Raw genomic sequence first — 27,670 nt, 5'->3', positions numbered from 1 at the left:
TGTGGCATTTCCTAAATTACAAAAGGCTCTTTATTTTACTCAGTCGCTTAGAAGTACATGACAGCCTGTAAAAAATTATTCAATTAATACTTTTATCTTTTGAGGCATTCTTATTCCAAATATCAGAGTTGTGCAGTGCTTGTTGTGGAAGAACTCTTCAATGTGCCATCTGTTGATTTTTTTGTTTGACTCATGACGAGTGGGTGACTTAACATTAAAATTCAACATTGTTTGTAAAGAACCAGACTCCCTTTGGAAATTCTGTGTACTGAAACTTAGAGCTCATTTAAAAACTGATACAGAGGTGGTTGTAGGAGAAGTGATATTCCGGATATTCAGCTCTCCCTGTGGAATTCAAATTTAATGAACTAACTGGGAATTTTTTTTTTTTTTTCCTTCCAGGTGGAGCCTTTTCTTCCACGATGGCATCGAGGCTCATTCCAAAAGTAAGTTCCCAGTGCAGTCCCTTTGCATTGAGGTGTCCACTGGAAGTCCAGCATTACAAAAGAGTTCACGTAACATAGTTTGTTTTTTCCCCAGTGCCCAGCAGTCAGGATTAGGAATCCAGTTGACAAGATTGATGCTGCATTGTAAATCTCTGTAGCTCTGTCATGGTTGGTAACAGGCATCAGTGGACCTTTCCCCAGCACGTATCCATCTGCCACAGAGCATAAATAACAGGACAGAGCTACTCTCTCCATTGTGTTGCTGTTTGCATTCCCTAATAATAAACACCTCCCTGAAAAACAGGCTTAATTTTGAGGCTTGATGTTTCAGGGATGTAAGTGTAGGTCAGTGACATTATAGTAAAACAAGGAAACCTGGATGTTTATCCAAATATTCAGACAGTTTATGCTGCTGAAAGAAGGGCATCAACACATTTTAGTCTATAGCTGTCTCCCTGAAATAGCTGAGATGAACTTTGAAGACACAAACGCCTTTTTTTTGTGTGTGGAATATCTATTTTTGTAGCATTAGTGATGCTCCTCTAGGAAAACATTTCTGGTACAAGCACACCTGCATTCCTAACTATTCCTGTTGGCAACTTCTGTCCCTGCTCTAAATGTCTTAATAGTGGCATCTCTTGTGGTTTTAATCTGCTTTACATAATGTCATGTGGCTTAGCAAAGGAGTATTTTGCTGTTTTGTGTTGTTTACCTCTTTTCTACAGAAGCAAATCGGTTTTGTTTTTTAAAACGGAATGGTTGAGGAAGAAATTCAGGTAAATAAATTCTTGCTTCACTTGTTTCTTTGGAACAATCATCTCTTCAGTGATATCTATGCATCTTCCAGTTGCAAACATCTTTCAGCAGAGAAATACTTGAGAGGAAGAATCCCTGGTTCCCTCTCATTGCAGGCTAGGTGTGATATAGCAGGCAAGTGACATGAAACTAATAATTTATTATCTAACCTTTTCATTTCCCCAGCTCTCACATGGAGTTGAAAGGTGCAGCTTGAGCTGTATGGGGAGTTTTCCCCTTTTGATATGTGGGAAGACAGAAGGTTTGAGGTAAAACAGCCCAACTCTGCTGTGGGGACTGAGCAGACGCTTGCCTGTGCTCTGGGTGCCTGTTAAATATTCATGTGTTGATGTAGTTGGTGATTTTCGGGCTGGTTTTAGTGTGTGATCAGCTTGCACAGCCCCGTGTTGGGGTGACACCCAGCGTGTGCCTGGCCGTGGGCTTTGCAGGAATCAATTATCACCCGTGCAATGTGCTGAACAGTTTTTAAGCAGGTTGCTGAGAAATGGTTTGGGAAGCAGGCAGACGTGGGAATTTTCTGTAATCACTGTCTGCGCCTCCCGCTCCATCCCTGATTTTGTTCCAGTGACCGGAGATGAGTTTGGCTTTGGCTGGAAGAGGCTGAAAGGTGGCTGGGCTCTGGGTGACCAAACCTCAGGGTATCTCCAGATTTAGGAATTTTGGGGGGGGATTGGTGTTCTTAGGACAGTGTGGCAATTTCTGTATTTCGTTAGAAGATTCTAAATGCCATTGTGTTCCTCTCTGGATTAAATTTGAACTTGTAAGTAGATTCTTGTACTGACCCTGATGCTTTGCTCTGTTAATAATGAAGCCCTTATCCCAAATCAGGCAGGGATGGATAACTGCAGGAAAATCCAGATGTGTGTGTGCCAAGACTACACTCATGTATTTTTACACAAGTCTTTCCAGCACCTCTTCTGTGCACATTTATTTCCCTGTGTTTTGTGGTTTTAGTGAATTCCTAATACACATTTTGCTGCTCTGCTCACTTCACAAATTTCAGTGAAGTTCTTTCCTCACACACAACTCAAGATTCCTGACTCTCCTTCAGCTTAAGGAGCACTATTAATGGTTTTGTTCATATTGCTTAGATTTATTTTGTTATTATTCTCCAGCTCCTTCTCTTCAGGTAGAGCTATTTTGGTATTATAAAGAATGATGGATTATATAGGAAAGTTTCTTTTGAAGCACTCCTGATATTGTGCAATGCACTTGGGGGTCAGCTACACTTGACTGATGCATGATTTATCCCATGTCCCTGCCACTTCCTGAGATAAAGCTGCTATTTTATCAAAAATGCCAGCAGGTGTGATTTAGAATTTATACCCCTCCTTTTTCAAATAATTGTTCTGATTACTTTCTGGCACGGCAATAAAATGATAAAGGTAATTGCACACAAATGTGAGATAGCACCAAAATACAATAAAATTAACCTGAATTAGCTTGACTTGTCGATGAGAAGTATTTATGAAATGTATTTTTGCAATAAGGGAGACTGATATTATAGCTGGAAGGTGAGTTATTGCCTTAATGTAATACTGTTTGAAATTTAAAAAAGAGACTGTTACAGTTGAGGGTGATTGTGCCTTTGAAATTAAGTTGAAGTGATTCTTATAATTGGCAGCAATAATGCATTGGGAAGGTAATATCTTTTATTGTGTTATGCCTAGTTGCATTATCTTTTATTTAGCTGGTCCTGACTCCAGCTCTGCAGAGAAGACAAGCAGGAGCAGATCAGGAATTTTGTGGATTTAGGTGATAAAAACTTGAAATGTTACCCAATATTAAAGTCACTCTTCTGCTGCGGTTTGTTTTTTTTTTTTTTTTTTCATTTTTAGCCCATTTTCAGTTCCCCTGAACCTGATACGAGGCTCATTTGATTAAAATTTCATCTGTTTTCCTTGTATTGGAGTAGTTCCCATGTATTTACATCCAAGCTGAGCCTGTAAGAGCTGAGCACTCCAGTCTCACTGTGTGTGTGCATTTATATCAGGTGATTTATAACTGCTGATTTGGGCAGTTAATTTTGTATTTCCCTGTGCCTCAAAGTACAACCTCTTATGGAAAAGTGTAAACACACTCTTATAGCAAGCACCTCGATGATTTTTAAGGAGTGGATCTTCAAATCCCAGGATCCCTGAGGTTGGAAAAGCCCTCCCAGCCCATCGAGTCCAGGCTGTGCCCCATCCCCAGCCCAGAGCCCTGAGTGCCACCTCCAGGAATTCCTTGGACACCTCCAGGGATGGGCACTCCAAACCTCCCTGGGCAGCCCCTGCCAAGGCCTGAGCTCCCTTTCCATGGGGAAATTCCTGCTGCTGCCCACCCTGAGCCTGCCCTGGCCCAGCCTGAGGCCGTTCCCTCTCCTCCTGTCCCTGTTCCCTGGCAGCAGAGCCCGACCCCCCCGGCTGCCCCCTCCTGTCAGGGACTTGTGCAGAGCCACAAGGTCCCCCCTGAGCCTCCTTTGCTCCAGCCTGAGCCCCTTTCCCAGCTCCCTCAGCCGCTCCTGGGGCTCCGGCCCCTTCCCAGCTCCGTTCCCTGCCCTGGACACGCTCCAGCCCCTCAGGGTCCTTCTTGTCCTGAGGAACCCAGAACTGGACACAGCACAGAGGGAATTAAAACCAAATACAGCTGACCAGTTACATAGCTAATACCTTGAATTGAATTCCTGAAATGATGAATGCATCTGGAAATTCAGACAACTGCACCATGACTTTCCCTTTGCATGAGATTTCATAGAATCGTGGAATGTCCTGACTTGAAAGGGACTTGTTAAAACTCAACCCAGTAGCAACAAGGTAGTTTTTTCGGGGACCTTCTAATTTTTAAGAGACAAGGCTTCTCATTTTTGATTCTTTAGTATATTTGTTTCTTTAATTGTTTGGAAGCACATTCCTTAATTATTTTTTAAAATATGTATTATAAGTATGAAAAATTCAGCGTTTCATTCCCTTTGACTGAACATTAAAACACTGAAGGACTCGGCAAAGTATAACATTGCTTTGTAGTGCTCCTAACTGAACCTTCTGATTTCCAGCTTCAAAAATGAGGAGCAGAGGGACTTAATCCCTGTGGCAGGTCCTTGGTAGGATGAGAGGGACAGTGTGCTTCCACACCCCTTGGAAGTTGCACCAGGACACGTGGCTTTCGGGCTGGTTCCTGCTGGGGTTTGCAGGTACTCACTAATGGGGTGCACACACCTGTTGCCAGAATTGGATTATTCCAGGAATATCTGGCCCTGTCCTGTCCACTTGCCCTCCTCTTGGTGCTCCATTTCTTACCCAGTTTGACTGTAATTAATTATAATATCCCTTGGCAGCCCATAGTTTGAAGAGATGCCCTGAAGAACTCCGTGTCCTCACCATGATCAGTAATTTTTACAACTAATTAACACCATTGTTTTAATGTCATTCTACTTCTGTGCTGAGTGTAAATAGAAGCAGAGAATTGTTTGGGTTGGGAAACACCTCAAAGATCATCAAGCGTTAATCTTCATGCTATTGATAGAAAATGACATCAATATCCTATTGATATATATACATATGTGGTTTTTTATGGTATCCATGGTTGAAGTGCCACGTGGCTGCTGTGCTTGCATCCCATTTAAATTTCCTGTGTAAGTAATAACTGGAGAAAGATGCAGGATGTGTTTACTTGTTTTTGGAGAAGTACTGGAGGAAATAATCCGTCAGAATTCCTGTTTGAACAGCCCGCTGGGGTCTGGTGCTCAAGTACCTGCTGACACCGGCTCCAGTCCAGCCTTGGCATGAGCAGCAGATGGAGTTGAAAACAGCACTTGTTGAGTCTGGAAAGCAGGAGCAGTAACCCACCTGCCCCTTCCAGAGGAGTTAAAATGGGTTTATTACAATTAAAGTGCCCTTCCAGTAAAATAAAGCAGTCAGGCACAGCCCTGGATGCTGGGAATTTGTCATTGCTCCCGTCTGCCAAAGCAGTCGACTGAAGGCGCAGCCAAAGAGCCAGAGGCGACCACTGCTTGGAAAGGCACTTCCCTAGCTTGGCATTTCGGGGGCTTTTGGTTGCCATCCAAAGAGGATTAGCAGGATAATGCGATGGGACAACAGAAACTTGCTTTTGTTGTCTTTGATTGTTTAATAAAGAATTACGTGTTTGCTCTCGTCGAAGACTTTTTAAATGCTGTAGAAAGCAAATGTTGCTCCATGTGAACACGTATCCCCCTGGTTTTTCAGGAGCTTGTGTGAAGTGGGCCTTTGGATAAGGGGAGAAGGGGACTGATTTTGAGTGTTTATGCCAGTGTATATTTGTATATGTTCAGAATATGCAGCGTGATTCTGTACTTTCACATTTTTTATGGGATTAGTTCTTTGGAAGGTAAAGAAATTGCATCACCCCAAACTAACCCTGGATTTGCTTCCAGGCTGTCTGACATTTCCTTTCCAAACCTCCCCGAGCCAGGAAATGAGGAGGTTTTGTTTTCGTACCCTCTGAAGTTACAGGTTTGGCTTAACCAGGGTTAGATTTACTCAGAGAAGCAGTGAGATACCAGGAGAGCACTGCAGGCTTTCAGTGCAGCTTTTGTTTGAGAGCCTCACCTGGATTTCAGCCCTGCTGCTCAGCTGGGGAGGTGTTTATTACTCCTGCAGCAAACACAGAATTCCATGGACCTGGATCTCCAGTGCTTTATTCTGGAAAGCTGAAAGTTTGTTTTGGGTGCTGTAGGAAGAAGAAATAGAGACAGTGGTTGTGGAGGGGGTAGAGGTGTCTTGAGTGCAGGTCAGGGGTGGTTTAGTTCACAGGAACCTGCTGCAGGATGTAAAGGACTTGAATTTTAGAACAGGAAAGGTAATTTTAAAAGTTACTTTATTTTTTAGCAGGTATATTGACAAAATCAAATCCAGTTAGCTACCATGAGGGTTGTTTTGTCTCAAGACTTTCTTCTTGAATTTAAGCAACGACTGCAACACCTTCTTTTCCTGAAAAATTAGCTTTTGCCTTTATTTAAAACCTGTGAGCCACTTGGCTTTGCTTGGGCGGGCAGTTTTCCACATGTTTAAGGGTACTGTGATGTTTGAGTGTGGCAGTACTGGAATTGTGTGTTACCTGCCTCAGAAATTATTTTTTCCATTAAGGAATGAGTGATGTTGCTCAGAGTTCCCTGTGGGTTGCAGAGGGCAGCAGCCATCCCTTAGTTTTTTTGGACAAGAAGCTTCCTGGCTTTCTGGACAACTTTCTTACATCTTCAACTGTCCAGATTAAGATGTCAAACCTTCAGGGACCTGTTTGGATCAGGGCATCCTTATCATAGAATCCCAGACTGGTTTGGGTTGGAAGGGACCTTAAAATCCATCCCATCCCACCCCTGCCATGAGCAGGGACACCTCCCACTGTGCCAGGCTGCTCCCAGCCCCAATGTCCAGCCTGGCCTTGGGCACTGCCAGGGATCCAGGGGCAGCCCCAGCCACATAATCCTTTGGAGTTCACACCATTCTATTTAGTTGGAAATCTTTGGATTTTTTTTTTTTTTTTTTTCAAGAGGGGGAAGCAGCTTTTAGAAAAGTTTCTGTTTTAGCTTGGAAAGAAATCAAACATTTCATAATAAGCAAAAAGACTGAGAATTAAATGTTTCTCATTCCCTCTAGCTTTTATTCCAGTGTAGCAAAGTGATACTAGTATTCCAATACATTAAACTATTTCTGGTGTGGAACAGCCACCTAACTCTTCCCTTCTTTCTTCCCTGCAGTAAAACTACTTGTAGAACATAAACTCTTTGTTCTCTTGAAACAGTACCTTTTGGAAGGTGAAAATGTAGATGATTAATCAAGATATTAACAGGAGTAGATTGTAAGATTGTTCTGGTTGCATGGATCCTGTGTGCTATTCACAGTCCTTAAATCTTTCTCTGCTTTGAAACACTAAAAAATGGCTTTTTCCTCTAAGACAAGCCCCATAAGGTTGGAAACACCCTCCACCCTGCACTATATGTGCAGAAATACATTACCTTTACTATTAATATCTTTTCCCATATTCTTAACGTACAATGGATTGTTTCCTTTTAAATAAACAGGCAAAACCCAGTTAAACAAATACAGGAAGTTTTAAACTATTAAGGAGATGCTGAGAGAACTATAATTCAATGAAATCCTTGGATGGGTGGCCCACTGGCATGGGCAGCCTCATCAGTGGGGTGGCAGCAGCTTTTGACACTGAATCATTTTGCAAACATTGGTTTATGATGGATTTTTGCTTTGAGTGATGGGATTTGATAAGGGTTTTGTTAGGAGAAGGATGCAAACTTACTGCATGGGGAAGGGTGATTGAAACGAAGTAGCAGAGTGCCAAACTCTGAAGTATTCCCCTTAAGTCCAATATTTGAAGCTTTGATTGAATTTTAATTCAAAACTTGAGTTAATAGCAAGCAGGTTTGAGAGCATGGTGATACTCAAAAGAAGGACTCGTTAAGAGTTCAGGACTGGTGGTTTGTTTCCTGTAATTAGGATGAAGAAGCAGCTTCCCTGGCATTTATTGATCATCCTCAAACTAAAAAAAATTCCTGGAACTGCTTTTTGGAGTGTCCCTGATGTTCTGTGGCACCATCAGAACAAGGCAGGTGTTTGTGAGTCGTAGCTCGTTTGTTAATGCAAATGTCAGGACTTCGATGGAGTCTTCAGGATAAGTTTATGAAGATTGGGAAGTGATGAAGTTTTTAGGATAAATTTATGAAGAATGGGAAGGAAAGGAGGAAGGTGGTGCTTGGTCACACCTCTGGTGGGGTGGGTATCAACACCTCCAAGGGAATCACCTGCAGGTAGTGATCTTGTTGGATAAATGCATTCAGAAACTCAGGTTTTGTGGCTAGACATGCCAATTATTTGTGCAGTTTGGGGTCCTCTGACAGTAATTTTTAGTGCTTGAAGCCAGTGTGTGGTTACCTCCTAGCCCAGCATGGGAGCAAGGTTGTGTGGAAAACCTCCTGTGGCACCTGGGTGGGTTCTTCAGTTTCACATAAGTGACTTTGGTGGTGTGGAAGAACTAAACAGAGCATTTTCCAAGTGTGCAGCAGTGGCTTGGCTAGAAATAGGACCATTTTGGGGTCTGGGAGAAGGCGGGGAAATGGGGGAAAGAATTGCAGTGCAATTTCCTGCTGTTGGTTGTATTTCCATTCACAGGTAGCTCAATTAACACTTTCTGTTAATCTGGAAAGGATCAAGAGACCCCTTCTTGGAGGAGCTGGGACATCTCCCTGATTAATGCAGGACTCTCTTGGTTTAAAAAAATCCAATTGCAGGATGTGTGTGAGGCCACATTCGATTTGCCAGCTGAATATGTTATTTTTGCCTTGATTCTCAGAAATATTTGAGGGGGAAAAAAAAAAGTTCCTGAGGACTTCCATGCTGTAGCCTAATGGAAATCCCCTGTTAAATCAGATGCAGAGGGGATTATTGTTAATATTTTGATATTGGTGTGGTGGGTTTATATTGTAAAAGCAGAGTGAAGGAAATGGAAAAACCTGTGGAGGGGAGATCCATCAGAGATAGGGCTCTGATGGGAAGGATTCAGTGCTCATAATACTGAAAGGAAAAACATGGTTTGCTCTCTGGACTTTTCTGGAAAGCACACCTTGTTTTCTGGGAGAACATGGAGCATGGAAATGCTTTGCTACAGTTTGTTTTGTTTTTTTTTAAAACCTTGTTGATTCTCAAGATTTCTCTGCATTTTTTATTTCTCTGTTCCTAATTAGGGATATGAATTGGATTCTAGGATGTCAGGCCAATGTCCAGTGGAGTTTTTGGGGGTGTTAGGAGCAATAGAACATAGAAATATTTGAATTTTTTACTGTAGTGTGAGACCTGGTTAGTGCAAATGTAAATGAAATTACAGTCGTCCAGTTTTCTGTATTTAGCAGTCCGGTGAGGTAAACTTAGAAATGTTGCACCTATGATTTTATTTCTTTGGGAAAACTCCAGAAGATGGCAGGAGATGTTTCCTCCCTAAAAGTCATATTTTTTTCTACCTAGTATCAAAATTACAAGATATTTTAATTCAGATTTGTAGGTTTTAAAGTGGAAGGGGAGAATGAAGGAGAAGTTGATGCAGGAGCTGATGAAAATTCTTCACATTTTTTATAAATCATGGAATGGTTTGGGTTGGAAGGGACCCTAAAGCCCACCCAGTGCCACCCCTGCTGTGGCAGGGACACCTCCCACTGTCCCAGGCTGCTCCCAGCCCCAATGTCCAGCCTGGCCTTGGGCACTGCCAGGGATGGAGAAGTGTCCAGCCAGCACCACCACCGTGTTCACCACTAAACCATGTCCTGAAGTGCCACATCCACGTGTCTTTGGAACACTTCCAGGGATGCTGACTCCACCACTTCCTTTGTCAGCCTGTTCCAATGCTTGACAACCCTTTCTGGGAGGAAATTTCTCCTACTATCCAGCCTAAATAACAGAATTAGTATCTGGACAGAGGAGTGTGCGTTGTAGATCTGCCAGTGACCTTCATCCTGGAGCATCCCAACCCAAGTGCAAATGGATGTGGGTTTATGTCCTGCAGCTTCATTCTTTTATAAAATAAACCTCCTAAATATTGCTGCCCAATGAATATGATAAACAAGGCTGCAAATAGGAGTTGCAGTTGCTCAGGGTTTCATCTATAAAGCTTAGTTCGACTTGGTGAGAGCTCAGAGGGTTATTGATAGTTTGCTGCTGCTCCCTGCATCCTGGGTTTTGTTCTGATGGAAAAGCTGATCCCAAAGTTGTTATAGTCATGGAGCTCATGGTGTGAGGTTCAGTGCATCTGGTTCAGGGCTGTCACACCAATAAACATGAAGAATGTGTACTGGTTCTCCACACATGTGAACTTTTACTGCTTGTTTGCTGACTTCTACAGCGAGATGCTGCTCCAAGTTCACCCCTGTCCTCGAGGAGGGAGAAGGAACATGGGCAAAGTTGGTTGGAAAGGAGTTTCTTTGTGATGCCACCAAACATTTGATTATTTAGCAATTAGGATTGCAGTCAGAGTAAATAAACCCCAGGGAACCTGCAGGTCCTAAATTTCTCCAGGCTGAGTGAGGTTGCTCTGGTTGCTGCGTCTGTAAGGGAGGAATTGCGTAAGAGCTTCCCAGAATTCAGGGGGTTAGGTTTACTTTTGCCCTAGTAGGCAAAACTGCCAACTCGATGGCTTTTCTACTCTCTCACACTGATTATATTACTCACAGATGTGACTTCATTCCACAGCGCTTAATAATGGGGTTTGAAAAGATTCTCTTTTTTGGAAAGCAACTAATTATTGTACAGCTGGGAGCTGTGGGCAGCTGTAAGTCATCCTGCATGGACCTTCCTGGCTCCTGCTGCACCCCTGGTCTGTCATTCGTGGAATCCCAGAATGGTTTGGGTTGGAAGGAATAAATCTCATCTCATCCCATCCCATCCCCTGCTGTGGGCAGGGACACCTTCCACTGCACCAGTTGCTCCAGGCCCCGTCCAACCGTGGACACAGGGAAGTAAACAAATCAGAGAAACCTTGTTGGTCTGTCAGTGTTGCAGGAAACTTCGTGAAGTTCAACAGGTCAAGTGCAGGGTCCTGTACCTGGAGTGCCAGGACACAGGGAATGGCTCCCCCTGCCAGAGGGCAGGGATGGGTGGGATATGGGGAAGGAATTGTTCCCTGGGAGGGTGGGCAGGCCCTGGCACAGGGTGCCCAGAGCAGCTGGGGCTGCCCCTGGATCCCTGGCAGTGCCCAAGGCCAGGCTGGACATTGGGGCTGGGAGCAGCCTGGCACAGTGGGAGGTGTGGAAGGAAGTGAGTGGTTTTTAAGGTGTGTTCCGTGCCAAACAGTTGCAGGAGCCTTTTATTCTGTGTTTGCTGATGGACTTGCCTTGTGCTGCCTCACAGTTTCTCAGCTGGTCACTTTTTTTCCCAGTTTCACATGAGCTGAGCTCTTTGGAGCAGAGGACTTTTTGCCCTGGCTGTGGTCTGGACCGAAGGTTTGGTGTCTGGGTGGCTGCAGTGGACACACTTGTGGTATTCTGTCCTGTCCTCCTGCAGTGGTAGTACAAACCAAACTGTAAATACACCTCCAGCATCCAGACTGGGCTGGGGTTTTTTAGCCAAGATGGATTTGACAAGTCTGTTATTGTTGGTCTTGTCCAATATTGAGAAATACTTGGCAGCTGTTTCCAACTACATCCTATCAGTAATCGTAAAACCAGACTGGTAACAATGGGAATAAAAATATGCTTCTTTTCCTAAGGAATGATTGATTTTTTCATATGTTTTCTTTTCCAGCAGACATACTCTATTTGTGTTCCAGCTGTTATTTGCATAACACTGCTGCTCTAAACCACTGAATCTACTTTGTTGTCACAACAATCCTGTTTTAAATAAGTGTCACAACACATCGGATTTTAGCTGATAAACCAGCCATGAAACTGCTGCTATTTCATGTTTTTATGAAGATCACTGTGCTGTTGGTTAATGGGTTTTTTGAGACTTTGATTTAGGTGCTGACTTCTGAGGATGGATCATTTTAAGTTGGAATTTTGAAAGTGAAAGCCGTAGTTGAGGAAACTTGAAATTCGCTGTTTTCTTGCTTTTTTCAAACTGCTTTTGAAAACCACTCAGACCTGTTCTTTGGTGAAAATGCATGCAGTTAAAGAGGATTTTATTTCCCTGAACAGGTGAATTCCAAACAGGGAGGATCACCATGCAAGGAGAAACACGTGGTTCTGCTCAGCCCCGTGGGAAAGATCGAGATATCTGGGTGTGAAATGGGCTTACATGAAATAAAACTTCCCAAAATGAGCGTGCTGCCAAGTGGGTGAGTTCATGTCCTATTGATCCTGTGGTTATGTTCATGCTGGAGGAAGAAGATTGCCCAGAGGATCTAAGAGCACACTTGTTTTTGCCAGTCGTGCTGGGAGCTCAGTGCTTGCTCCTGGGAGAGGCAGGAGGAGCCTCCAGTGCCTTTGAGGACTCCAAAATACATCAATTCCTCTGCTGCATCAAAAATATTATCAAAGAAACACTTATAGTTTAAAGTGTTTCTAATTTAAGTTTTGAAAGAACCTCCTGCCCACCCTGATTTTTGACACACGTATAAATCTGTCACTGAGGGGTAAAACATCCTTGCACACCTCACAACTCTTAATCTGTTTTTATGGTTTTATATATAGATCTATGCTCCAACAGATAGGAGCAGGATTGACTGATTGTTTTAATTACTGTGTGGTGCTTGTGAGAGCTTTAGTTGTTCTTCCAGAGCTGTGATGTCTTGTGGAGCTGGGAGCAGATCCCACGTGGCAGTGGAGATGATGGCTCAGATACAGGCCTGGCTAAGGAGGCATCAGTGCATTTGCCTGTTCATTGTGAGTTCTGTTCAATCTGCTGGAATCCCTCTGTCCTGGCCACATCTTGCAGGTCTCCTTATTTGTGAGGAAATGCTCAGTGACATTTTCAGAAGGATCCTTGAATTCATTCAGAATTAGATGCTAAATTTCTATGCCAAATTTCTTTGCCAAAATCCAGACTTCTTATCTCAGACTTTTCTAAGACTGGTCTCTCAACTGGGTTTGATAATTAAATTCCACTTTTCCACAGTCTGCCACGTCGATGCTCTCACTGACAAGACTCAAACAGGTTTGACTTCCTTTTCTCCACATTGTCTTTCTTTCATCCTGTCTTTGCACCTGAAATTCTCCATGGATTTGTAGGATTTCTGTTTTCCTATTTTATTCTCCTTGTAACAGAAATGGGTGTAGCATCAATCAGGAATGTGAAGCATAATGTGTGTTCTGGTTGAAATATGATTTTGCATCCCATATGAAAACACTGAAGCTTCTGGATTTCCCAGCTTTGCCAGCTCCAGTGATACAGAAAGAAGTGCTTCACTTTCTTTCTGGTTTAGGTGCTGGATTTCCACTGGTGAGGAATGGAAATAAAGGGGTATTTAGGATAAAGTTGAAACTTGCCTTGGCTGCAGAGCAAAATCTGCCTGGAGAACAACCCAGGGGAGGAGGATCTTCACCCTGTGAAGGGCAAATGTCAGCGAGGGGTGGAATAAGAGTAGGAAAATGATTTGGGTGCTCTCAGAGCCATTTTTAGGGATGGATTTTTCTCTTTTACCAGAACATCTGGTGAAAAATTCTGGTTTTGTTCTACCAGAACATCTGGTTTGCTCACCTGTAATGTGGCCACATTGCAGGTTGAAGGTTCTTGTGATCTTGTTCTTCAGCAGAAGTTGGACAGTTTAGATCCTTTTCCTAATGTTTTAATTTGTACCTGTTCTTGATCTTTGCTTCTCTCAGTGGTGAGCTGACTTCACTTCATCTTGAGGCATTAGAGGCATCTTGATAACTCTTAACCTCACAGGCTGCATGATTTATGTGCAAAAATTGTTACATTAGAGGGTCTATCACTCAGGGGTAGCTCAGAAATTAAAGGCAAGAAAGAGCACTTTTACGATTAAGAATTTAAATCTGAAGAAGAAAGGTGGGACTTCCTCTTGTCTTTAGCACTGATAAAGTTCTAAAAATTTTAAAGCCATCTGTAAATGTTTGTGCTGAAGTATAACATTTAATCTCTTCTACTCATCACTAGTGAATAGTTGTTAAATCTGGCCTCATTATTTTCGACAGAATAAAATAAAAACAAAGCAGTGCCTGGTGTTTCTCCTAACTGGCTAATAAACGCCATGGCAAGAACATTGGGTGGAAAAAAAAACCCATAAGAAACATAAAAATTGATTTTAATGGACCCCTGTCAGAGAGAACCATAATGAGCACAAGTCTGGTAATAAATATTGGTATTCTGCTCCACAGTGCTTGGGACTTCTCATGTGGAATTGCATGTAAGAATCAATAGAGATTTTAGGGGTTTTTAACAACAAAAATAAGTAAACCTTTGAAATATATAAATACTTAAGACTTGCAATCTGTCAGACAAACCTGGTGGTTGTAGGAAAATCTGATAAGAGCCCCTGGTTAATGGCATAATCGCTTTGTGGAGATCTCGCTCTATTTTACAGCTTGTAAAATGCTGTGCAATTAATCACCTGAGATTACAACCTCCTCACTGATGGCTCTCCTTAAAACTTAAGAACACAGACTATAATGGAGCCTAAAAGGAGAAGCAACAAAGTAAAACCCAGTTTCAGTATGCTTGAAAGGAATTGATCTATTAATGAGATGAAACTAATTGTAATAACCTGAGGTTATTCTGCTCCTCGGGAAGCTGCCGGGGTTTAGGAGTCCAGACACGTCACAGTGGGATGGTTTCTTTTGGAGAGGAGGATTCTTGATCCAAGCTTGTGAAATCCACGATGTGGATCTCATTCCTGGAACTGGATGGGGCTTGGAGCAGCCTGGGACAGTGGAAGGTGTCCCTGCTATGGGTGGGCTTTAAGGGCCCCAGACCAGTCTGGGATTCTGTGATAAGGATGCCCTGATCCAAACAAGTCCCTGAAGTTTTGATGTCATAATCTGGACAAATTTGTCTGTCTTTAAGAACTTCTGCTTCACAGTTCATATTTTAAAAAAAAAACCCCTAAGTATATATAAGCTGTGTATATGTATTATATACATATTGTATGTAACAGTTATATAATATATACATTATTATATGTAATATATAATAATAGTGTATATTTTTTTTTATTTCATGCTGTATCAGCTGTTGGAGTTTTTGCTTCTAGTACATACAAATCTAATGATCAATATTCCTCCAACATTCTTGCCTGAAATACTGCAAATGTTTAACACTTTTTGGTCATGTCCAAAAGAAAAACTCCCTTTCTTTTACTGTTACTGTACTTCTAAGTGTCTTCAGCTGCTTTAGAGTTTCAGAATTCTTTTTTTTGTTGTTCTGCTGTCAGCTGTGGGGTTCCCACACCGGGATGACTCTGTTTTGAGAAGCCTTGTCTCATTCCAGAGGTGAGCAGGGGATCCCGCTCCTGACTTCCATGGGCAGTGACACACCATGGCTTTCCCTCTGCTGGATATTTACAACCCAGGGTGCCTTGGAAACGTGGGCTGTTGGCTTGGCATTGGGATGGCAGCAGGGAGCAGCTTCTCCCTGTGTTGCAAAATTCCAGATTCCCTCAGGAGTTCCCTTTTCCCTCTGGAAAACCACCCTGGTTTTCCCAGCTCCCTTCCTGGTCAGCGTGGGGCAGGGGTTCTCTGGGCTGCACATGTGCCGGGGCAGGGAAATATGGTGGGAATTGAGGGGTTTAGTACAAGGGCTGTGGTAGAATGTGTTTTGGAGGAAACTAAGCAGCTTCCAGTGTGTGGTTGGAAAATCCTGTTGTGCATGGGGAGGTGAACACCATCCTCCTCCTGATGGGTGTGTGTGACATGAAAGTTAAACTTGCCACGTGAAGGGCAGGCACAGATCCCAGGTGATGCTTGTAGCCCTAATGTGGGACATTATTTATCCACCTTGGGAGTTGAGGATGTCACCATGAGTTAGGTTTTCCACTGAGAAGCTCAGCTGAGCAGCTGTGGTGTGTCACTGCCATCCTTGGATGGGGATGATTTGGGGACAGCCCCTCCTGGTTCTGGGCTCCTGCTGCTGCTGTCTGGGGCTGCTGGGGTGCAGGATCAGCTCGAGCTTGCCAGTGGAGCCTGAGCTCCCATCCTCTGCAAGAGACAGCACCTGCAGGTCTGCTCCTCCTCCATGGACTGGGGAAGTGTGTGTTTGCTGGTGTGAACGTGAACTGGAATTTGGGAGACTACAGAGAAGGCGTTGGGTGCTTCCTGCATGTTTGGGAAAGACAGCTGGGCAGCCTGACTTGCTGTGCTGTCGCTTGAATGGTCAAAGCCTGCATTTTCCTGGTGCTGTAGGAGTACACCCAGACTTCCCTTTGCACTCCTTCGGAAGCAGTGTGATCCCATCTGCCCTCTGTGTCCCCTGCAGGTTATTTGCAATTTTCTTTAGTGTTTCATTTCCCTCCATCTTACTGAGAGAGATCAGAGGAGGAGGAGCAAGGAGCCAGTTTGGCCCTTCCTGTATTATTAATCTGCCTAAACCTTTTAGGGTGAATCTGCAGTTCAAGGGGTTTGCCAGGGTTTCAGTCAATCTCTCTCTGCCACTGTAACATTATCAGAAACTCTCCAGAATCTCAGTTTAAGCAGGTTTCCAGCTATTAGGGATTGAAGGAAAATCTCAAGTGTGTGCAAAGGTGGCGGATGCAGCAGGGCAGGGAGTCTGATAAGAGCCTAGAACAATAACTTGGAGAGGTGTGAACCACTCTGTTCATCTCTGAGGTATTTAATCATAGCCAGTGGTGATGGTTTAAATGTCAACTTTGCTAACTGTTTCATTCCTCATACTGTAAAATTTACTGAGAGTGATATCTCACTTTGATGCCACAAGTGGGAGGCATTTGGGAGAGTGCCACTCCTCCTATTTTTCCAGTGAGCATCCGCCAAGGCTTAGAAACTTAGTGGACCTCAGGGGCACAGTAAAAACCCACTGAAGGAGGTAGGGGTGTGACTACTCTGCTGCTTGGAAGAGATTCCTGGTCTACCATGAACATCTGATGTGACTTAGGTGAGTAGAGGATTATTGGCAAGGTGGCTTGGAAGAGGCTCCGCTCTTCCTCCTTCAATTCTTCCTTGAAATCGTTGTGTAAAAACAGAGATTTTCTAATTAAAATGGTGCAGGATAAAACCTGAGTGAGCCAGAGAACACGGAGTAAAGAAGTTACTGGGCTTGGGATGAGCTCAAATGGAGAGTGGGAGCAGGGAAAGGAAAGGTTGTGCAGAGAAGGGAACGGAGCTGGGAAGGGGCTGGAGAACTCCTGAGGGAGCTGGGAAAGGGGCTCAGCCTGGAGAACGGGAGCTCAGGGGGGACCTTGTGGCTCTGCACAAGTCCCTGACAGGAGGGGGCAGCCGGGGGGGTCGGGCTCTGCTGCCAGGGAACAGGGACAGGAGGAGAGGGAGCGGCCTCAGGCTGGGCCAGGGGAGGTTTAGACTGAAAGTTAAAAAACTTTTCATGGAAAGGATTGTAAAGCATTGGAATAGGCTGCCCAGGGAGGTGTTTGGAGTCCCCATCCCTTGAGGACATGGTTGGTGGTGCTGGTTGATGGTTGGATTTGGTGATCTTGGAGGTCTTCTCCAACCTTAACAATTCCATGGTTCTTTGTTAAAACACCAGTGACTGTGGACAAGTCCAGCAACCACTCCAGCTCTTCTTTACTTCTCAGGTACCTTGTTCCCAAAACCTTCAAGGTGCTGCTTTGGCTCAGAGGTCACCTGGTTCTTCTGGGTGATTCTTGTTGAAATCCATATGGGATTTCAGCCTTTTAGCCCCTCACCATGCTGACAACACTGGTTTTATACTGATGAGCAAAGTGAGAGCCTGTTTGTGGTGCCTGTGTGGAGCAGTCACCAGAAGATCATTCTCATACATGTTTCTCTTTCAAAACCTTTCATTTCCGAGTATCTTTTAACTTGTGGCACAAAGCTCTCACAAATCTCATTGAATTTTCTGCCACTTGTCTTGGAAACAAAACATGCAGATGCTTGGGTAATAGGGAGATGATGCTTGTTACTTCAAATTATTTCAAAAAAACAGGAAAGCGTATTTTAAAAAATAGGAAAGAAAGGAAAAAAGAAATATTACCTTCTCTGGTAGAAGTCTCTACAAATATCCAGGCATCAATCTTTATTTCAGTAGATTCAATGGATGTGGCAGGAAGAGTTATTATATAGCATAGTCCTCCTTTTATTAAAAATAAACTGGGCTAGGGTTTTCCATGGTTTCTTGTGGAGATGCTGCAGATTGTTTATGCTGCATCAAGCTAAGAAAACTTTTTATTGGAAGTGGTGTTTCCAAAACTTAAACAGAATAACTTCTGCATGTTTTTAAAGTTTAGCCTGACACGTAGCACAGCTCAAAGATGTAGCTTCACATGGTTTTAGAAATGGTTTGTGGGCAAAGTTTTACTGTCAGGTCTGGCTGCTGAATTTAATTCTGCGTGATTAGCAAAACCCACGTTCCTCTCTCACTGAAGCTGAAGCGAATCTTGAGCAACTCCACTGTAATCAATACTAGACTTTAGCTGTGTTATTTTCCCTGACAGCATGGCTGCATTTCTATTATCTGTCAAAGGCAGCATTGCAAGATTCAAATAGGACTGGGTTTTGCAAGTCTTCAGTTGTAGTTTTCTCCTGAAATCTTGGCAGAGAAGCCTTTGAGTGTCAAAAAATAAAAGTTGAGACTTTTTGTGTGGATGAGAGGCTGGCCATGAGCTGGCCACGTTCAGTCACCCCCTGTGCCCTGGGCTTATCCCAGCCTGGGCAGCAGGAGAGGGGGATTCAGCCCCTGTGCCCCTGTGCCCAGGTGAGCCCCCACCTGCAGAGCTGCCCCAGCCCTGGCCCAGCACAGGAAGGACCTGGAGCTGCTGGAGCCAGGCACCAAATGAGCAGAGGGATGGAGCAGCTCTGCTGGGAGGGAAGGCTGCGAGAGCTGGGGGTGCTCAGCCTGGAGAGGAGAAGCTTTGGGGTGATCTCAGTGTGGCCTCACAGGGCCTGAATGGGCCAACAAGAAACATGGAGAAAGACTTTGGACAAGGGATGGAGGGACAGGACACAGGGAATGGCTTCCCAGTGCCAGAGGGCAGGGCTGGATGGGAGATTGGGAATTGGGAATTGTTCCCTGGGAGGGTGGGCAGGCCCTGGCACAGGGTGCCCAGAGCAGCTGGGGCTGCCCCTGGATTCCTGGCAGTGCCCAAGGCCAGGCTGGACATTGGGGCTGGGAGCAGCCTGGGACAGTGGGAGGTGTCCCTGCCATGGCAGGGCTGGCACTGGGTGGGCTTTGAGGTCCCTTCCCACTCAAACCATTCCAGGATTTCTACTGGGCAGTGACTCCTGGCACTGATCTGATGTTTTCAAACCTTGAATATTAACACGGACAGTGAGGTGTGTGAACACCAAAAGCCCAGTTCCACTGTGCAGAACACAAAGCTCTGCTGCTCAGCTGGGGTGTGCTTGCAACCCTCATGGCTGGCCGAGATTCCTAAACCAAGACATGTTATAACAGCCCAGTGATCACGTTTTACAGTGCTGATATTTTAAAATGGCAAAAATAACAACAAACTGTATTAGATAATATAACTTGTGCAGACACCCACTTGAAAATACCACAAATATGACTCTCTTTTTCTAGTGTGGAAGACGTAGAGCTGTAATAGTGCTGAAAAATGATTCCACCGAAGAGGAGTGTGAGAATTTGTCTATGCAGCATCATCTCCTCGAGAAATTTCACAGAAAATAAATCCTTTCCTGATGCCCTGCCCTGTGCTGTGGCACAGATACAGTGCCTGGTGTGTCTTTACTAATGCCAGGAGTAATTCAGGCCAGGAGTGGAACCTTTCCACTTCTCGTGCCAGAGGTAGATTAATGCAGTGGAGCATTTTTCCATTGCAAATCCATGCTGTAAGGATGGGAAAATGGGCTGCATAATGACATGGATTATGTTTCTATTATGTACCAGAATTAGGGGGTGATTTAAATATTGCAACTCTTCATCTTGGGTTTTTTCCCTGACTTCTGGGGTCCTCGAAAAAAATTTAGATGCATAGATAATGCTGGGAATAATTTAAAGCCACAGAGGTGTTTTTGGATTAAACAGAGGGCTGTGAGCACAGACACACCTGGGTCTGGGTAACAGGAACCCTTCCTGCAGCTCTCCTTGAGGCAGAGAACTGAACCACAGAAGTGTTTTACTGACAGGTGTCTGTAATAGCAACCCAGAGAGCCCTGACTACCAAATGCTGCGATGGGAGCAATGCACAGGGTTTGAGGAGAACCAGCCCTGCAGGGGTTTGTAGAATCACAGAATGGTTTGGGTTGGAGAGACCCTAAAGACCATCCCATCCCACCCCTGCCATGGCAGGGACACCTCCCACTGTCCCAGGCTGCTCCCAGCCCCAATGTCCAGCCTGGCCTTGGGCACTGCCAGGGATCCAGGGGCAGCCCCAGCTGCTCTGGGCACCCTGTGCCAGGGCCTGCCCACCCTCCCAGGGAACAATTCCTGCCCAATCTCCCATCCAGCCCTGTTCTTTGGCACTGGGAAGCCATTCCCTGGGTCCTGTCCCTCCATGCCTTGTCCCCAGTCCCTCTCCAGCTCTCCTGGAGCCCCTTTAGGCCCTGCAAGGGGCTCTGAGCTCTCTTGGAGCCATCTCTTCCCCCCTGCAAGGGGCTCTGAGCTCTCCCTGGATCCTTCTCTTCCCCAGGTGAGCACCCCCAGCTCTCCCAGCCTGGCTCCAGAGGGGCTCCAGCCCTTGGAGCATCTCCATGGCCTCCTCTGGATTTCTCCATCAGCTCCACGTCCTTCTCATGTTGAGGAGCCCAGAGCTGGACACAATTCTCCAGGGCTCTCTCAATGGGAGAGGGGAACAATCCCCTTCCCCAAATGTTGGTCACATTCCTTGTGATGCATCCCAGGAGCCACTGGCTTTTTAATGTTGGATGGTTTTCCCCAGTTCCAGCTGGAACTGGCAGCTGCAGTTCCTGGTCTTCCCTGGCCACTTTGGCTCACACATTTCACTGAAACTCAAGAGATCTCACCCTGCCAGTGCTTGTGCTAATTATGGCTGTTCTTAAAATGCCTCCCGTAATTCCTTCTATAAAAAGAATTTAAGACTTGGTAGGACAAAGCCCAGTAAATCACCCTGGAGCTCAGAGCTGGGAGGGAATGTGTGTCCTTAACCCACGGCTGCTTCTGCAATGGCTCATCTCTGCAATGCCAGGGATTTCCAGGGAAATGGCAAATGCTCCTCAGAACCCCATGCTGGGAGAGAAAGAGTTAAACTCTAAAACCTTACCCTGTAACTGTAAATGCCATTTTTCTTTCTTCACAAATGTAACCTTTTAACATTTATTTTTAGCTTTTACATTAATATATGTAAAAATATTAAAAGCTCTTGTATATTACATTAAAAACTTATGTCAGCTGCCCTGCTTTTTCCTATTTATTAAAACTTTTCAAGCAGTGAAAACATTTTACTTGTTAATGAGGGGAAGAAGGAAAATTAATGACATAGAGCTCGGATCTTCCAAGATGTCTCCTTTTAACCATGCAAAACCAGTTCTTTTCCCACACTATGTAGTTTAATTTCTGTGTTAGGGTTCAGTAAGCAAATGCAAATAGATTTAATGATTTGCATCAGTAGATCACTTCTCAGTTTAATATCCTCCGATATTTTGGTCAAGGACTTTTTCTTTGGAAGGCTACTGCTGTTTTGTGGAGGAAAAATATTAATAATGGTGGCATTGTGAGATTCAAGTAAAGCAAGGGGAAATGTGTAACTTATTCAAAAGCAGCATCTCACATTATCTTCTCACTAAGATCACGCAGTGGAAAAAGTTATCGGGGAAAAGACACTTAGGAAATAATTGTGAATTGCTGATCATATTAAACATTTAGTGCTGATTTCCATCTCACATCTCATTCTCATTTTCTATCAGAGTGTTCAGAGTCTGATCAGATTGGCAGTCATGTGAGGTACCTCGCCCTGGGATGGGGGGTTGTCTTCTCTTTACCAGGAATAAGCAGGAGCTGTTCCATCAATCCAGGGTTGGGTTGGTTTCTTTGGAGCCTGCAGTATTTACCTGACTTAAACCTAACTTTCCCAAATTCCTTAAAATGCTTATTCATTAAATGAAAATGATTCCAAGGATGGATCTCTTGTAGATCGACCCCACCAGCTCATCTTTGCTGGTTCTCCCTGATTCTGGGTAAGCAGAAATAAATTCCTGTTGGCTTTTAAAGTATTTGAAGTTGTTTAGTGCACATAAATCCTTCAAGTGATAAATACTCATAATTGCCTAGTTGCTCATTAAAATGGGCACTTGCTGGTGATAAAAACTTTGTGATTGCTTCTCAGTTTCTGGATAACTGACGTGGTCAGCTGATTGGGTAAGGTTTGGAGCATTTCTCAATTTGCTTGGTTAATTTTGACCTTTGAGGGACTTACTGCTCTAGGCTGCTGATATGTAAATTGTCACTTGTTCTAATAGATTCTTAAGTTGTGTTTTATCTCCCTGTTATTATCATCATAATGTAGATTTAGACATGAAGTCAGGATTGTCTGCAGGCTGTGGCAGAAGACTTTCTTCTGCCAGCTCAGAGCAAGAAATAATGAGATTAAGTTAGAAACTTTGTCCTTTAGGTTCCCAGTCAGTTGTTTTCCTGTCATTTGTTTTTCCTGTGCTTTATTGATGCATGTCCCCCTGGTTTTGTCATCCCACAGTTGGATTTTGCTTGTGCTCAGGTGATGATGATGAACAGCTTCTCTGTGTATCCTGCTGCTGGCGATGCTCCATCAGTGTCACAGCCTGCGAGGGTGCAGGAGTTTATTGTTTCATAGGTGCTCTCATGTAGCTGCTGATGTAAAATGTACACACACACACACACACACACAGAGAGATTTGATTGTGGGGATGCTGGGCAGACACTGCCAGGGTGGTTCCTGTGGGTAGGAATGGTGTCCAGTGCTTGCTGACAGAGTTCTAGCTGGAAAAATGCTGACAGCTTTCTACTCCTGCTGGAAAGCCTGTCCAGAATTTGAAGGAAAATGTTCAAAAAGAGGAGTTTTTTTCCACATTCATGGACCCACACTAGTAAATGTCTTGATATGTTTCAGGACCAAGCTGGTAGGCTGCCTACCTTAGCAAAATTTAATATCTACAGATTGTCCATCCAGATTGTTTACCTGGGTGATAAACTGACATTCCAAGTTTTTTCCTTTAGGCATTGAAATCAATGAAAGGCCTTGAAGGTTCTCTTTAAGACAAATGCTCTTATAGTCCTTCCTGCTCCAATAGGAAATGTCTGGATTGTTCCTGAAAGTGGGCTCAGGGTTATGTCCCAGGTAACTGCCCGGGAGAACAAATCTCCCTGAAGGAGTGGAGTTTTTGTGTTCCTGGGTGGGAGCATTAAAAAGCATTCGAGGTGCTCCCTAGGAGCACTCATGGCCAAGAGAGCTCTGCATTTATTGGTGTATGAAACATCCTGGAAGGACACCAGGGTTTTGATGGTCACTTGGCACAGAGCCCCTGTGGTCCAGGGATGCTGTAGGAAACTATGGAGTCACCATCCCTGGAAGTGTTCAAAAACCATGTGGGTGTGGTGTTTGAGGACGTGGTTTAAAGGTGAGCGTGGTGGTTCTGCTTGATGGTTGGACTTGATGATCTTAGAGGTCTTTTCCAACCTTAACAATTCTGTGATTCCTTGATTTGATTAATGTATAAAATACAGCTGTGCTGACCGAAAACTTTCAGCTGGATAACTGCAGAAACATCCTGGTGTGCAGATGCCTGGATATAAGGACAAAGGAGGATGGAGACTATTTCTTGCCTTATTTTTTAAACTCTTCAAGTTCAATGATCTGACTTGGGGGAGGAGTTGTGGAAAGTTTAAAGGCTGTATGAAAGTTGGCCATAAATATAAATCAGCTCCCATTAAGGCAATTTGAGCTGTAATACCTCAATAATTTGGAAGTAGTCATTCTTCACGCTCCTGAATGTTCTTCACCTCTGAGAAGAGCTTGTTCTAATTTTAAATGGACACCTGAAGAATACAGAAAATGTCTTCTGTTTGTACCTCTGAAGTTCCAAAGTCCACACTGACCTGATCATTGCACCATGGACTGTCTCGGCTCTCTCCACCTCTACCTGAATTCTTTGAAACCGCCTGGTTTTCTTTAACTTCTTTGGCTGCTGGTGGCAGGGACCAAGGTGGCTGCAGTAGTTTCTGGGGGTTTTATTGATTTCTTGAATATTTTTGGAGGTTTTTCTGCCTTTGCTGCTCTGGTTGTGTCAAGGCATATCCCGTTTTCCTCCTCTGGGGCGCTGGTTGTGATTCCCGTTGGTCGTGGTCGGGATCACCTCTCAACTCCTGTAGGTCAGGAGTTCCCTGCAGGCTGGGTAATATTGCTTGTGCCTCTGAGGTTGTCCAGATGCTCCTCATTTGTGCAGATATCCTCTGGGCTTTGAGATTTATGTCCCAGTGTGGAACAGAGGATATCCTCAGGGCTGTGATAGCGTGTCCTGCTTCCTGCCTGTTCTGGGAAATACGTCTTGGAATCCTTTTTTGTAGGACTTGCAGCAATAACAAAAGCAGACAGGAACAAAAAACCTTCCTGATAGGTGGGATTGCCAGTGCGTGCAGGTAATTTGAAAATGAACAAGGAATCTGTTGGCTGAAGTGAGGATAAATCACAGTAAAAAGATGTCAAGTGGCCAAAAAAACAACCTCCAGGTACAAGGAAGCTGAAGGAAAACAAAAATATGCATTCTTGATAGCACTTTTTACTTGCTGGTAGTGCTGTGTTCGCATCTGGGATGAGCCAGACTGAGCTTCCCTCTGATGTGGATCTAGAATATTGAATTTTTATAGGCTACTAAATTGCTTGTGCAGTAAAATTTCACACTTTGAAAGCAGTGTCACCCAGTCACTTTTAGGGATTTTTAGCACTAAAGGTTTGCTGCTTTTTTGTTGTTGTTGTTTGGTATTTGTAACTTGTACAGGAGTGGCAATGAAGGGCTGCTTTGGGTTGGCTTCAGCATGTGGATCACTGAAGGTATTGCTGAATGATTGTGTTGCTTATTGATATTTATTCCAAAAGCTTGCTGCATCTTAATCCTTAGTTTTATGGAAATCTTGAAAAGAGCCATCAGAATGAGCACTTACTTACTAATTTATTGTGTATTACCATTGCAGAAATAATGAAATAACTCCTGTTGATTCTGCCACTTTTTTGTATTACCTTTTTGCTCTGTCTGCATTCACATTGTAACTTTGTCTTCACTCCATACATTTCTTTCAGGTCTATCACTTTGTTATCAAAATTCCATAGTAATTAGGATGATTTATGACCAAGGGAACTCTAACTCACACAACTGCAGGCTGTGTCAGAGTGGCACTGGCAGAATTGGAAGGTCTGCTTTGTTTTGGGCTGCAGAAGACACATCTGTGAACATTAATTGGGAAATACATTTTTATTCACCCAGCATTTCTAAACTGGGAGTCTTGTTAAGGAATGGCTTCCCATCTCGAGTGAACATGACTCATTATTTCAGTACATTTTTCCTACTTTTCAGAGGTGATTCTTTTCTCTGGCAACTTCTGAGTGTTCAACCATGATAAAGTTGTGAAATGTTCTTTGTTGTGTGGGGAAAACGCCCATCCTTCTCCTGGTGTGAAGGCATTTCTGGAACCTGAAAGGAGAAGGAAATATTTTTTCTTTTGGCGTAGGAGTAAAATTGATTCCAGAAAAAAAAAAAAAACCATTTTTGAAAGAGTTTATTTTTCAAGCTATAGATATTAATGTAATGCATGGCTGGAGGTCTCCAGTCATGGAGCAGCTTTCAGGTCTCCAGTAATGGAACAGTTAAATTATGCCACAGTTGACCTCACAAAAAAACCCCTGAGCTCCAAGGGGAGGTTGAAATCCATCCAGTGTCCTCTAGCTTTGTTCTAGAAAACCTCATTTAGGGTGAAGCCCTCTTTGGTTTGCAGGGGCTGAAGCAGCACAAACGCTGCTCTGTTTGCAAGATGCAATATTTAGCCATAATGCAGATGCCTTCCCTCGTAATGGATGTGAATGGACCTCACATGAATGCCAATGAATGTGTAGAAAAAAATTAAGCTGCAGTTTGCTGCTGTTATTGCACGTTTTACAACAGAATTGCTGCCAGTTGTGTGAGGTCTTAAGTGTTTGACATCAGCTCTGACACTGCCGGAGCGTGAATTTTGGTCTTCATGTTCCAATAAAAAGTTTCCCATCTTTATCATCTTAAAATACCTTCAAGGGTAGGAAACTGTCTGGAGCTTCTGGCTTCGGGGTTTAGAAATGTTAATGTGTAATGATGAGGGAAAAGAGTTGATGGCAGGGTTTTAAAAAGGCATAAAAATATAGCCAGATGTGTTAATGAATGTCCTTACTGAAGATTTAAGCTCATATGTTTTTTTAGTGTGCTCCTCTAACTAAACACATTCCAGTGTGTTTTATTTGAGCTGCTTTTGCTCAGGCATCTTAGAGTCACAGATTGATTTGGGTTGGAGGGGACCTTAAAGCTCATCCATGGGCAGGGACACCTTCTGCTATCCCAGGCTGCTCCCAACCCCAATGTCCAGCCTGGCCTTGGGCACTGCCAGGGATCCAGGGGCAGCCCCAGCTGCTCTGGGCACCCTGTGCCAGGGCCTGCCCACCCTCCCAGGGAAGGATTTTTTCCTAACCTCTAATCTCAACCCATCCTCTCTCACTTCAGAACTGTGTGAGCTGTGCTTAGCAGCAGCCAGGGTTTGTGCTGAGGAGCAGCGGGTGGTGCAGGAATGGCCTGTGAGCCCTGAGGAATGGAGCAGCAGCATCACAGGGCAGGACAGTCCTGGTGCAGCCAGCACTGCTGTGGTACCTGGTATCAGACCTGTTGCAATCTGTGTGGAATTTCCTTGCAGCAGTGTGAGCATCCCTGTCTGCCTCTGTCCCTGGAGGTATGTCAGTAGTGACAGGCTGGAGGTGTCTGTGGTCAGCCTTCATTTCTTGTCTTCGTCAGGTGCTGGAGGGGACTGGGAGGACACTGTGGGGAAGCTGAAACAATTTCCAGGGAGAGGGAAGTGATGGGACATTGCAGGGAAGGAGCAGTGACAGCAGCGATCTGTCACAGTGAGCTGGATCCAGCCCTGGCTCGTTCGTGGTGGGCTGGCAGGGTGGGTGCCAGCTGATGGCAGTCCTGGACTAGAGGGGACCTGCAGAGTCCTGTCCTGTCCTCTGCAGGCGGTGGCACGTCACCCAAGCACTGTGTCATGTGTGACACTCGTGTGGCACCTGTGAGCTTGCTCGTTCCGCATCAATTTTTGGCGTTCTGGGGTGGCAGTAAATGAACAGCTAATGTGTGACACCACAGGAGCAGCCAGGTGGGTGTGAAACACCTCAAAGAAATGGGGCCTTTGTCCACCTGGGACAACTCTCTGGTGTCGTGGTTTCAAAAACAGGATTATCTTCATCACATCAGTGACTTCCCCAAAATCCTTGTGCTGGCACAGCACAGGGCTGTTTGTCCCGACTGGAGGATGTGTCTTTTAGGGCGTGGAGCTGCACGTGGCCATGCTGGGAATGAGTCCCCATAGCTCCCAGGCTGTGTGGCTAAAATGTCTCCTGAGAATGCCCCTGTCCTCCTGGAAGATTCAAGCAGTGCAGCAGGATGAGCACCCCCTCCGTGTACAGTAGGAACTGTTTTGTGAGGATTCTGAACTTCGCAGGTCTCTCTCCATATGTACAGCTTTGTGCTTGAAAGAGGGTTGAATATTGACCTAATTTGTCTTTTAAAAGGACACAGAGTTTTACTAGAATACTTTTGCTATTGAAGTAGACAAATGCAGGTGCTATTCCTTTGGTAGTCGGTGCAGAAGGTTGATGTGCTCTAAGATTTA

The 27,670-nt window shown here is 44.4% G+C and overlaps 1 protein-coding gene across 1 annotated transcript in view; it reads left to right on the top strand.

Moving 5' to 3' along the window:
* Nucleotides 1–27,670, top strand: part of MGMT (O-6-methylguanine-DNA methyltransferase) — a 138,207-nt gene that overhangs the window by 7,848 nt on the left and 102,689 nt on the right. The window contains exons 2-3 of the mRNA XM_048311608.1: nucleotides 403–446; nucleotides 11,914–12,053. Of these exons, the coding sequence (XP_048167565.1) occupies nucleotides 423–446; nucleotides 11,914–12,053 (164 nt within the window). The 5' untranslated portion in view covers nucleotides 403–422. The remainder of the gene's footprint in view (nucleotides 1–402; nucleotides 447–11,913; nucleotides 12,054–27,670) is intronic.

Source organism: Corvus hawaiiensis, chromosome 8, assembly GCF_020740725.1.
Source record: "Corvus hawaiiensis isolate bCorHaw1 chromosome 8, bCorHaw1.pri.cur, whole genome shotgun sequence".
NCBI lineage: Eukaryota > Metazoa > Chordata > Aves > Passeriformes > Corvidae > Corvus > Corvus hawaiiensis.
Note: the sequence above shows the minus strand (reverse complement) of the source record. Positions and strands in the feature narration are given on the sequence as shown.